The sequence below is a fragment of the Corvus moneduloides genome, chromosome 9 (assembly GCF_009650955.1).
Source record: "Corvus moneduloides isolate bCorMon1 chromosome 9, bCorMon1.pri, whole genome shotgun sequence".
Lineage (NCBI taxonomy): Eukaryota > Metazoa > Chordata > Aves > Passeriformes > Corvidae > Corvus > Corvus moneduloides.
In genome coordinates, this window is record NC_045484.1 from 7,340,258 (window position 1) to 7,352,280 (window position 12,023).

At 46.0% G+C, this 12,023-nt stretch overlaps 1 protein-coding gene across 5 annotated transcripts in view; it reads left to right on the forward strand.

Moving 5' to 3' along the window:
• Positions 1-9,598, forward strand: part of MTA1 (metastasis associated 1) — a 79,206-nt gene extending 69,608 nt beyond the window's left edge. For 3 of the 5 annotated variants that reach the window (XM_032117328.1, XM_032117326.1, XM_032117327.1), the window contains 3 exons: positions 555-586; positions 3,453-3,604; positions 7,901-9,598. In XM_032117328.1, the coding sequence (XP_031973219.1) occupies positions 555-586; positions 3,453-3,604; positions 7,901-8,039 (323 nt within the window). In that variant the 3' untranslated portion in view covers positions 8,040-9,598. Of the gene's footprint in view, positions 1-554; positions 587-3,452; positions 3,606-7,900 lie in introns of those variants that run through there. The other 2 variants (XM_032117329.1, XM_032117330.1) reach the window with 2 other exon arrangements.
• The last annotated feature ends 2,425 nt before the right edge of the window (positions 9,599-12,023 follow it).

The following is a 12,023-nucleotide window of genomic DNA, read 5'->3' on the forward strand; positions in this document are numbered from 1 at the left end:
CTGCAGTGGCTGTGCTCTGTGCCTGAGGAGGTGTTTACTTGTGGCAGGTTCAGTAGATACACTCTGTTTGCTAACAGCTTGTAGCTGACATCTGAGCTGAGGAGTTCCCAGGGGACCCAAGGAGGATAAGAAAGATTCTGTTTGTTGCTGCCTTGACAGTGAATAATGCCTTCCACTTTCTCCTTCTTGACGTCAGTAAATTCCTCAGACTAAAAGAGAACGTCAGATTTTTCCCCAGACGTGCGGAAAACCTCGGATCTGAAAGAGGAGGTGTGCTTCTAGTGGTAGTTTGAAGCAAGGTTTGAGTAAATGGAGAAGAGACTGGGTGAATGGAACGTGTTTGTAATTTGGGGCCTCTGCTCTTCAAGCCGTGTTGTCAAGGAAGCTTTTCTCCGTCACCTTTCTAGGAGGGCAGAAGTCAGTTCAGTAGGCAACTCTAGGCTTAGCAAAACAACACAGTTGTAATCATAGCTGCGTGTGTTTTGATTTTGTACTTTTTTCTGTCTTGGAAAAGCAATGGTCTTACCAGCTCTATTCTCTTTCCTGTTTGTTAGGTCTGCCTAACCACGGACAAACCAGACAAATGGTAAGAGAATGTTCATTTAACCAAAACAGGGAAAAGAAGAATTATTAACCCACACTAGATAGAACACCCCATTAAACCGTAGTGCTTCACTTCCACCTTTGCTGTTTGCAGCTGGTCATACTTCCCAATTCAATGAAAAGTAAAAGAAAAAAAATTTTGGGTCATCTGAATCATCGTAGTGGTTAAATACAATTTAAACCTCAAATCTATCTATGTAGCTATAAACGAGATCCTGTTTTGAACGGAGCATTTTGTTTCTCCTCATGCAGAAACTGAGTGGCTGCTTACAGCAAAGTTCTAGGATGTGTTTCTAGGTGGAATGTGTTTCCCTGAAGGAGAAAGCTTTAAACGATGGAAGGATTTCTTTGGAAAACAGTTTCTTTTTTATTATTTTTTTAGCAAGTTGGTGTGCAAGTTACCTGCTGAGAATGCTTGTATTTTACGTTCTTTTTTTGAGTAAAATTTATTTGTAGCCTTTCATCTATTGTGCTGAGTTTAGTCAAAGGACAGAAGCAAATAGCCAGTCTGATTGATGTGTCTGGCAAAATGCTTTCTCACTAAATTGTGAAGGGGCCAGTCCAAAGGCTGTGCATACCTTTTCCCCCTTGCACGTGGCTTATGGGAAACAACTTCAAGCATACTTCCCCCCCCGACCCCCCCCCCCCCCCCCCCCAAAATGATCTTCTGATGCTGATCAAGTGGACCTTGCCTCATCAGCTGAAGTGCCACAATGCATTAGTGTCAGCAGGGTCCCTGTGACACAGGTCAGCCAGCAGCAGGTGTGACCGATGGTCACTGGACAGTGATCACAGGCATTATTAAACCTGACAGTGTTCTGGGGTAGTGTGCAGTGGCCTGAGGAGAGGCTAGAACTTGGGCATGCTGGGCTGCTTGTAATAACAGAGCATTCCTTCGGTTTGTTCCTTGATCCGAAGTGGTAAATTGCATTCCTCCACGAATTCAACTTCATTTTTTGTCACTGAGAAGACTGGCTACTTGTTTGTGTCTGCTGAATAAACCAACTCAGAGCAGTGGGAGAAATCTGTGATGACTTAACACTTTTTAGGTGTTTTAGGGTGAAACTCCCAGAACTGCCTTGATTTCTGGTTGCCTGATCAAGTGTGAATGAAAAATTCAAGGTCCTTATTTCAGGATGTATCATTTGAAATAGATTTTACCATGCAGGTAGAGAAAAGGCAACCTGGAAGCACAGGGGTGCCCTTTCTAGGTATTTCCAAGAACTTTTTCTGGAGTTGTTCTCCTGTATATCTTGCATATGTGGAGAAAATATCCTTTGCAACCGTAATGAAGGGATTTTCTTGGAGAAACCTGGAGGGGGTAAAAAAAAAAAAAAGCCATCAGAAAAGCTTTTATTTGAAAACTTTTGCTTAACAAATGTCAAATCTAAAAGCAATTGTTGGAAGTATTTCAGTGGTCTGCTGCGGTGCTGAAGTTGTCTTGTGTAACATGGAGTTGGGCAACTAAGAAATTACATTGTTATTGCACTTGTATGCAACAGTTTTAAAGAGCTGAGGATTTTAAAAGGGAGGGTTTTGTTTGTTTAGCTCTAAAGCCCTAATGTTCTACAGGAAGCAGATCTTGCTAGAGCAGTTGATTAAGGCTGGTCAAAAAAAAAGTCATTATCATTTTTTGTTTTCTGCTCAGATAAAAAATGAGATAGATGCAGGGTTTTGTTGGGTTTTTTCCCTTGGTTTTCAGCCTGAAGTCTTCCCTTTCTAAGTCAAGGTGTTACAATTCGGTTGAGCTATTGCAATGACCTGACACTTAAGGATATGAAGACCCCATGTCCCCACCATGCCTTTTGAGGTGGATCTCCCAGGGCAGACATCTCTCACGTACACCCTCAGTTTCCCATTCCATGGGCAGAAGGGAAAGCCTTGGTGCATCTGGGGAGATGGTCTGATCTTGGACACTAGCCTGTGAAATACCAGAATTGAATTTATACCAGGGTGTTTTCTGACCAGCTTTAATTTATGCATATCACATTTTCTGGGCCTTCATTGTGCATCTTTCCCAGCTGTTCAGTGTTACTGATTTCAGTGGGATTTCTCAATGTGCTGATCAGCAGGAAGAGGGGCAGCAGAACTGGACTTCAGTGATCAAGGACAGCTGCATTTGAGAAGCTTAACACTTTGCTCCTTTTCATCTGCACCTCTCTTAATAACAGCTCATGTTTTTCCAGCTGAGTGTAAGGGGGTTACTGTGAGTCTGGAAAATGATGCCTGTGTTGATTCGCAAAGCAAATGTGTTGTTGTGGGAAATCTGTGGTGTTCGATACTAAAAGGGTTTTATCATGAAAGCTGCTAAGCTTTGTAGTACTAGATTTGTTTTCAGCAACATATTTAATTCTATACTATCCTCATTAAATATTAACCTCCCTAGAACAAAAAGGACACGGGTAAGTTTGGTACTCCAGAATAAATGTAAATTCTGATTTTTGTATTTGATTTGCTCTGTAGCTAGATTTCTTTCCCTGAAATCAATAGAGTTGCTCTAGATTCATGGTAGTAGCTGAAATCTAAGTCTGATGCTCAATCTTTCGAACTTGATGTCATCTTTCAGACACAAGCAACAAACTATTGGTAATGCCTTCCATTTATTACTTGTCCTGTCGCTGAAGTATTGCTGTCCTATTGCATATCCAAGGTGCCTGACTTGTACTGCTTGTGAACAATGGCTTATATGTGAATTCTGTGTTCAGTCCTGGGCCAGAGGGGGAGGAATTTACTTTAAACTCTCAGCAAGCCATATGAAAACTTTAACTCTCTTTTCCTTTGAGTGCTTAGCACATGTTGCTGCAGGTTTGTTGCAGTCCATAACTGTGCTGTTTTATGTATCACGTTAGGGACCAAGCCGAAACTTGCTGCTCAATGGGAAATCATACCCAACAAAAGTCCGATTAATTCGTGGTGGATCCATGCCTCCAGTGAAAAGGAGGAGGATGAACTGGATTGATGCACCAGATGATGTTTTTTACATGGCCACTGAAGAAACCAGGTAGGAAATGTGGTCTTTCAGAGGCTTTAAGGGGAGGTCTTTCGGTTTGTGGGTGCTGCAGCTGGTGGTGTGGTTAGAGAGGAATCTCATCAGCAGATCTGTTGCTACAAACTGAATGCCGAGACCACAGCCAGTGCTGAGGTGGGTAAAGGGTGGGAAATACCTAATCATGCACTTACATTCCAGAGAAAGTAGATTCTTGTTCTTCTTCCAGAGCAGTTGCTGTAGGAGATGGGCACAAAGGGAAGGAAGACTGAGGTGGGGAGTTCACATGGTTCAGACCCATCACTGCTCTTGGAGGTCCCATCGCAGTGGGACAGGACAGGGGCCTCCTGTCTCGTGAGTGATGCTGAGGAGCAGAGCCTCCTGTGCACAGAGCTCTGCATGTCCTCTTGCATGCTGAACTCTCTTGTATTACCCTGCAGAACATCTCCATGTGCGTCTGGGTCCTGAAACCTGCAAGTGACAGAGGGTTTCTATGGGCTGAGGGGACTCATTTACCACTCATGGTGGTTTATATTTGCCACCAGTAGTGGTGAGATTCAGTCCTGCAGTGTCCATCTGCCTTCTTTGGTGGTACTGCTTCTGCTAATCCTAGTCCTTGTTGGTCTGCCCACAGGATAAAAATAGTGAAAGAAACTTCCCTTGTGTGAGTTTCACTTCAAACTGTTTACAAACTGCTGACAGAGTGGTAGAAGCTATGTGACCTGATCCCTAAGGCAAAGTTCCCAGTACTGGTATTCCTAGGATGGGAGGGTTGCTTCTGGGTGTGGTGAGAAGGTAGAGAAATTGGCTTGTGTGGTTTCCTCCCAAGAACTTGATGCCTCCCTCCTGGGTAACCTTGAGGAAGGTCAGAGCAAAGCCGCAGCCCTGCTTTCCAGCCCTCTCTGACAGCAGAGGTGCTGTCTGGCTTCTGTCCTGGTCTGAAGCCTGGAGTTATCAGCACGTGCATTATCAGTGCCCCAACAGCAGAGAAGCACTTACCTTCCCCTCCACTTGCAGAGATAGACCTGGGAATTACTGGATGTCTCAACCCTTCAAGTGACCAAGGAGATGGAGAGTTTTAGTGCTTTGTCTCTTCTGGTACTACTAAATTTGGCACTACTCTGAGTCTTCATTTGTTCAGCACAAAGGTCATAGTCAAGAGTCCTGACATCTCCAAACTTCTCCTTAGCTTGCAGTGCATTTCAAGTGTCAAGTAACTATTTTGTGGGCCTAGTATCAAAGATGGGCTTTGTAGAAAAGGTGACACTAGTAACATTCAAGTTATTAACCACTGATCTATTGGAAAATCAGATTTCAATGCAGAAACACCTTGTTAGAACTCAGAAGAAACGTGAAATGAATTTCCCTGTCAGACTTGTTCCTATGGACACCTTTTATGCAACATTTCACACCAGCTCATATCTTTGTCATGTCTTTCCCTTCTCCTTTCTGTGCCTGCAAGATGCTGTGAAAAAACCCAGTGGAATTCCATATACAACTGAAAAAAAGTGAGAGAAGGATTTAGTTTCCAGGGGAAGCAGATTCCTTATTACTACTGTTGCTCTGATAAAGAGGTCCTGGGATCCTGTTGCAGCACTCAGATTTACGTGCCACTGTGGACTCAGGGTATACAGTCTCTAATTCACTCCTTAGATGCTCAAGGGTTCTTTCATAATCATGCATTTAGGGAGCTCTTCTTGACATCTTCACCATCCAAGCCACATGAAATATGGCAGGTGCATGGTGGCAGCGTGTCAGTACAAGGTCCTGGCTTTTGACCTGTACAGAACTGAGACGATATTCATCCAGTGTGGTGTTGGTTGTGACAACAGTTTACTGTAAAGACACAGAATCTTCTGCTCATACAGAACCACTGAGTGAGGCAGGAAAGATGAGTCCCACAGCAACCAGCACAACTCTAATAAAAATCATGGTTCCGTGATAGACATCATCTCAGTAAGATCTTGCTGCTTCCATTTAAAAATAGAGAAAGAAAGAAAGAAAAGAAAAAAAACCCACACAGGCTTCTTTGTCTGATTGCTGTGCTGCTTAGCTGACTGATGAGTGGTGAAAGGAGATTTTTGGCAGCCTGTGAAGAGCAGGGAAGCCTGAGTGATGGAGCATTGTCAGCGGCACGGGTTTTCTGTCGGGCATTTCACCTCTAACTTTTCCCTGAACCATCTGCTGCATTCCACTGTCAGACTTGTTTGTGAGCTCTGAAACAATTTGAGCTTTGTGTTGGCTCCATAGCAATCAATCTAGCTGCAATATCTGCATATCATCCTCCAGCTGAGGGTCAGGCTGTGTTTCCAGTCACAGCAAGTAGGTTTCCCTGAAGTTCTACACGCTCCCCCTCTCCTTGTTTTTGTGTAGCCCAGTTGAGAATGGTGCTGGAAAACTGTACGGCTCTGAAGCAGTTTGAAAAGTTGGTGAAATGAAAGGAATAAGTTTTTGAATTGAAGGCTCACAGTAGGGAACTTGGCATTTATAACTCATGCAAGCGGAGGCAGCGAGTGACCTGATCAGAATCTAGAATGCTGGAGGATGTGTTTCTGATGGCAGTGTGGCTAATTGAGCACACGCGGGTGCTGCAAGGAGCTCTGCTGGCTAAAAGTGGATCAACTGCAGCCAAACATCTTGGAGGAGTCATTATATCAAGATTTTATTTTTTCTCTCCCCCACCACCACTTTGCCAGCTTGTTCTCACCTCTCCTCACCCTGTGGCCTTTTAGCTTTAGAATGTGCTGGAGAAACAGGGGCACTGGGCAAACAAAGATGTGTCTGTGTAAGTGCCATGCAGCAGCTTGTCCTGCTCAGTGGGCAAAAAAACAAGTGAAGAGGACCAAATCTGACAAGAAGCGATTCCAAATTTTCAGCTGAAGTTGATGGTTTGTCAGTTCTGGTGGTGCTAAGGGTAAGTTTTTGAGGAGAATGGGGGAGGTATTTTGACCACTTTCTTCAGCAGCTGTCACATCTTAAAGACAGAAATCATAGCACAGTGATAGGCATCAGCTCAGTGAGAAGGTCTCTCTTCCCTTAACAAGTAAACCAACGAAAAAAACCCCAACAACCAACACAACCAACAAAAAGGGGTTTTGGCCCCAGCAGTGTTCCCTAAACAAAACTAGGGGATAGTTGGCTGAAATGTGGACTGTAAAGCCCTTCCTCTCTTGTCTTTCATGGGAAGCCAAAACCTTGTTCTGTCAGAAGCCTGTGAGGGAAGGCAGTGCTGTCTTACCAGACCCTTCTTGTTGCCCCAGTTCCTGAGCTGAAGGCTCATAGTGGGTACTGAATATTTATTATATTACTTTCCTTTCTAATCTCAATGTGCCTTTGACCACCACAACATCCCCATAAAAGAATTCCTCATTTTAATTATGCAGTATATTTTTCATTGTTGCTGGATTTTTGGGTTTGGGTGGGGTTTTTTATGATACTTCCTTTATCTCTAAGCTTGGTGTTGACAAAAAGAAACAAGCAATCATTCAGTGTTGTTTCTAACTTCTTTCGGTAATTTTAAAACTTTGGTGTATCTTTCTCTCCCTTCTCTCTGTCTCTCTCTCTCTCTTTCGCTTTCTGTCCTGCATCTCGTAAGACTTGTTGCCAGTCTTGTACATATAGGGAAATCCGTAACCAGATAAAAGATGTGAATATTGCCCATTTCTGGGTTGTGCACACACAGTGTGGGAGAAGCAAGGGGGGGAAACACCCTGTTGGTGTTCCCAGCACGGGGCAAAGGCTCCAGTATTGGTTCACTGGTTGGTGGCTGTCATGGAGCTCCCCTGCGCAGTCAGCCTTGAGGTGCAGCTCTGTGGGTGATGGGCTCCCCTTGCAGAGGCAGCTGTGGGCAGCTGCTCGGGGCTGGCAATGGCAGAGTGCTCTGCACTGCAAGGTGGGAAGTGACCAGCGTTGCCAGAAGAGGTTTGGTTTTGACTTGGCTTTGTAAATTCCCCCAGAGCTGCCTGCAGCACATCCAGCTGATCAAAACAAGTCCAGAATAAATCAGTGGTGTGGAAACTGGCTGTCCTGACTATTTCACATGTTCTATTCACAGCAAGAGACCCTGGTCCTACAAGGCTGGACCAGAATGCCTTCTGCTCTGCCAGGGAAGGGTTCTGGAGCAGAGAATGCAATTTCTTCTTCATTGGGGGGTTTATAAATCAGAAAATTTAATTTTCCCAGGGCAGACATTGCAGAAGGAGCCATTGTCAGCCCACCCCACCAGGTGTGTGCAGGCCTGGTTTCCCTTGGAGAAATGGAGAAACCTATGGTGCCTCTGTAATCTGTCCCTTTCTTCCTTGCTGTCTGCAGGAAAATCCGCAAGCTGCTTTCCTCCTCCGAAGCCAAGCGAGCCGCCAGACGCCCTTACAAGCCTATTATCCTGCGGCCCATGCAGGCAGTGCAGCTCCGCCAGCCCATGAATGATGAGCCCATAATCATCGAGGATTAACGCTCGCCCAGCAGCGCTCCGCATGGCGGAGGATCTGCTGGGAAGAATCTCTCCTCCAGTATCTACTTGAGTTTCCATGGCTACAGCATTGAACTAACTGTTGAAGAGAGGGAACTTTGAGGAACTGTTTTGCATCTTTTAAACCCTTAAAAGGAACTCAGTCCTGCTCTGAGCCTCTGACCACAGACTGCTCTCTCTCTCTCTCTCGCACTCTCCTTCTCTTTTTTTTTTCTTTTTATTTTTTCCTTTTATTTTATTTTCTTTTTTGTTTTTTTTAATTTTTAGTAGCCTCTTTTCCCTTTTGCTTCTACCCCTTTTGTAGAAGGGGGAGGGAAAGTAAGTTTAACTTATTAAGAGAATGTGGACTAGTACTTTTTAGCTTTGTTTCCTCTTCTGATGTATGAAGAGCTAGAACCCTTCATTTTGTGACTGAGCTCTCGTTGCAAAGCCATTTTTATGAGGCTATGTTGTAAGATTTTCCTTTTCTTTTCTCTTTTTTTTTTAATTTTGTGGACTGTGCCATTTTTTTATTTCATTTATATTATTTCTTTTGTAGATAAATTTCCAATCTTTAACTGATATTTGAAAATCGGAGCTGAAAGCCAGCCCCAGGTTCAGCCAGTTTTCTTTGGTCCTGTCCCTTCTGTTCTTTGGATCATTTTGCACAGCCAGTTGTGCTCATGCACAAGACAGACCAACTCAGGCTGAGAAAGGAGTGAGCTAAGAACTGAAGAACCTTGCAGAACATTACACTAATGTTGTGTGCAGTGGAGCCAGGCTGCCAGAATTAGGTGTCCTTACTCTAGTTGCTCTCTGGGAGATGTGGCCCGTGGCATTCCTCCCGGTAACCAGCAGTTTGCGTGCTGCCTTCTCTGTGACATCTGGGATCCTACGTGCTGTTAGGCCACCAAGAGCCAGCAGTAGGCCCAGCAAGTGTAATGAATTGCTTTGCTCTGGCTCCAAGAGTCAAGTATACCAATGCCCAGGGACATTTTGCTTAGAACTCTGAACCTGTTTGTGCATCAGTGCTTTCGGACACGTTTCCCAGGATGAGACCTGGTTTCTCTTTAATTGCGTTACTGTATGTTTCCCATTTTGAAGGGACTTTAAATTACAGCTGGGTTTTCATTTGAACACATTGTGTCTGAATTTAAGTGTTTTTTTCCCCCCTTGACATTTCTTGTGTTTGAGGTTTCTTGCATCTCTTGAACTTCTTACGTATTTGCAAGTCTGTATCATTTCTTTTTCATATGTCTTCTCATGGCAGTGCATTTGCTGGATGCCCTGCTCAGTTTTGAAAGGATGTAAACTATCATTTGCAACTTGTGCTGATCTGTACATGTACCTGCCTCAAGCAGACACAGCATGTAATAACCCCCAAGTCATTCCATATGTGTCAGCGGTGAGATGAGCCAAAGTTGTATTTGGGTTATCACAGTCCAACCGTGATTCTGTGCAACTCTGCTAACCCCCTGGGTTAGACGGAAAGGAATCCCCACAAAATGAAAACAATTCAGTTAACTTTACTTAATAAACCTGGAAAGTGAGCTTTTGTGAAACATCTGCTTTTTGTCTCTTCTGAAACAGCCACCCTTGCTCGGGTTCCACATGCCTGATGCACACAGCTCTGCACCTTCCTTCCCATCCCAGAGCTGTGTTCTGCTCTCCAGTGTCCCTGTGCCAGCAGTGCCGTTGTACAGGGCAAGAGTCGGAGTCACTCATAGTTTGATTCCTCTCCTGTGCGCTTTAAACATTTCCAGCGCTTGAGAGGCTTCTCCCTCCCTCCTCTTCCTCTGAAACGCAGCAGCAGGTGCCTGCGGGGCTGTGCCTCTGAATCAGCCTTTTGTCCACAGCAGCTCCTTGTCCTGCTGCTCTGGGCATGCCTCTGGCATGTGGCAGAGGGACATCCCTGGGGGTCAGCGGCCCAACCCGTGGGCAGTTCTGGGTTCTGCATTGCTCCATCCTCTGAGGTGGGCAACATGGGTTCCATGTTTGGTCTCAGTTGCTGCTCAGGAGTGGCAGGATTTCCTCTGGCTGTGAGCAGCTGTGCACCAGCAGATCTAAGAGTATCCTGTGCTACAGGTCAGGGTTTCCTGTCTGTAACTTAAAAGTGGGACAGGACAGCTATTCCAGAAGGATGTGCTGCTCAGGAAAGGCACAGAAGCCCTCTGGCAGCGCTGAAGGATGGTACCAGTGACCATTGGCAGTTTTACTTTGTCACCATCACTCTTTAGGATTAACTCCCTGTAGGTAAGAAACACTGGCTGCAGGAGTGTTCTGTAACGCTCTTCTCTGTGAGGGAAAGCGCTCATGTTGATTCTTTCCTGTAGCAAAAGGAAATCTGAACACATCACTTTGACAAACTCCATGTCTGAGTTGGCTGCAGCCCCTGCGCGGTAGCAGAGGGCCCTGCTGTGCCGGGGGCCAGGGGAGCTCGGACACCCCGGAGTGCCGGAGCTGCTGCTGCGCTGCGGATCCTGGTGGATGAGCTATTGATGAGCCTGGCGAGAGGCGGCTCCGGCTGCACCGAGAGCTCAGGAACCACTTGGGGGTGCCAGCCCTGCGGTTTCCAACATCTTAAAAGCTTTCTTGGAGCGGCTCCAGAGATTGCTCTGGGAACGAGTCCAGGCAAGGAGAGAGAGCATGTCCTGTGCTGCCCTAACTTTGAAGGACCCTTGCGTGTCCTTCAATAGAGATGCTGGTTTCTGGCATGCGGCAGCAGACTCCACTGCCATGCGTTTCACTGGCTTATGTTTGTACCAGCCTGGGAGGAGGGGGCTGGAAGATCCGTTTAGCAACCAAAGGAAAATGCTGGCTCTTGGGAGGTGCAGGGAGTGGTAGGTCCCGCCACTGGCCTCTCCAAGCCCGAGGGGTCACTCTCTTAAGCCACTGCTGTCACTAAGCCTCTCCTGTGCTGACCTCTCCTCTGTATTCACATTCCTCTGCTGTTGCTGCAGGAACTGCCTTTGGTTACTCACGCTCCTGCTCTAGAGCTTTGTCAAAATAGAACAATGTTCATACAGCTGGGGCAATGTCCCATTTTCCAGGTCCCTCCCTCCCCTTGCTTCCCACCTCCTAAAGAGCCCCTGAGATTGTGGGGTAAAGCAGAGCCTGGAGTTCGGAAGTGCTCACCCACCCAAAGCAGGTCAGGTCTATTGGGATGTGATAAGTTTTGCCGCATGCATTTGGGTATTTTCCCTTAGCCATGTGTCCCTGGCATCCCAGTCCTTCACTTGCCTCTCTGCCATGCAGACGTGGGAGCAGACATGTCACAGGCTCAGCTGCGATCCCTGGGAGAAGGCTGTGCTCCGTGCTCACGTGGATGGAGCATGCTGACCTCCAGACTCAGTGCCATGCTTACAATTTTACAGGCTTAAAAAGAAGCAGGAAGCTGCTCAGGAAAGTATTTTAAAAACAAAAACAGAAATCCAAACATTCCTACAATGCTTTATGCCGAAATGCTTTTGTTACAGCTTTTTTTTTCAGTTAACTTTGGTGTTTGGGGGGCTTTATTTTGTGTTGCATTTTGCATTTTACCAGCTTGTCAGTAGCAGCTCCCTGTGATCTCTGCTTTTGCTGCTGTAACATGAAGGCAGCACCCTGACTGTAACAGCACTGCTGAAGCAGTGTGAAAAAAGCAAAGTATGACCAAAACTAACAATTCTGAACCTGGCATTCCTGCTGTGGGAGGAGGGCTGTAACCAGGACACTACTGGAGAGTTGTAAAGCAAAATACACGCTGAAATTTTCTTTTGAAATGGAAATTTGGAGCTGGTGCCAGCTCTGCTGCGGGCTCTGGCTCTCCATGCAAGTGTTACACAAGCCAGGTCTTGGGAAGCTGGAGAGGCTCTTTGGGATGGTCAGGTTGCGTCATGGTGGAACTGCTTCCCACTGCCACAGGAGGAGAGGGCACCTACCTGTTCACAGGGGGCGTGGGGTGAGGTGGCACGGGAGGTGTGCTGGCCTGGGGGGTTCCTGGGAAGA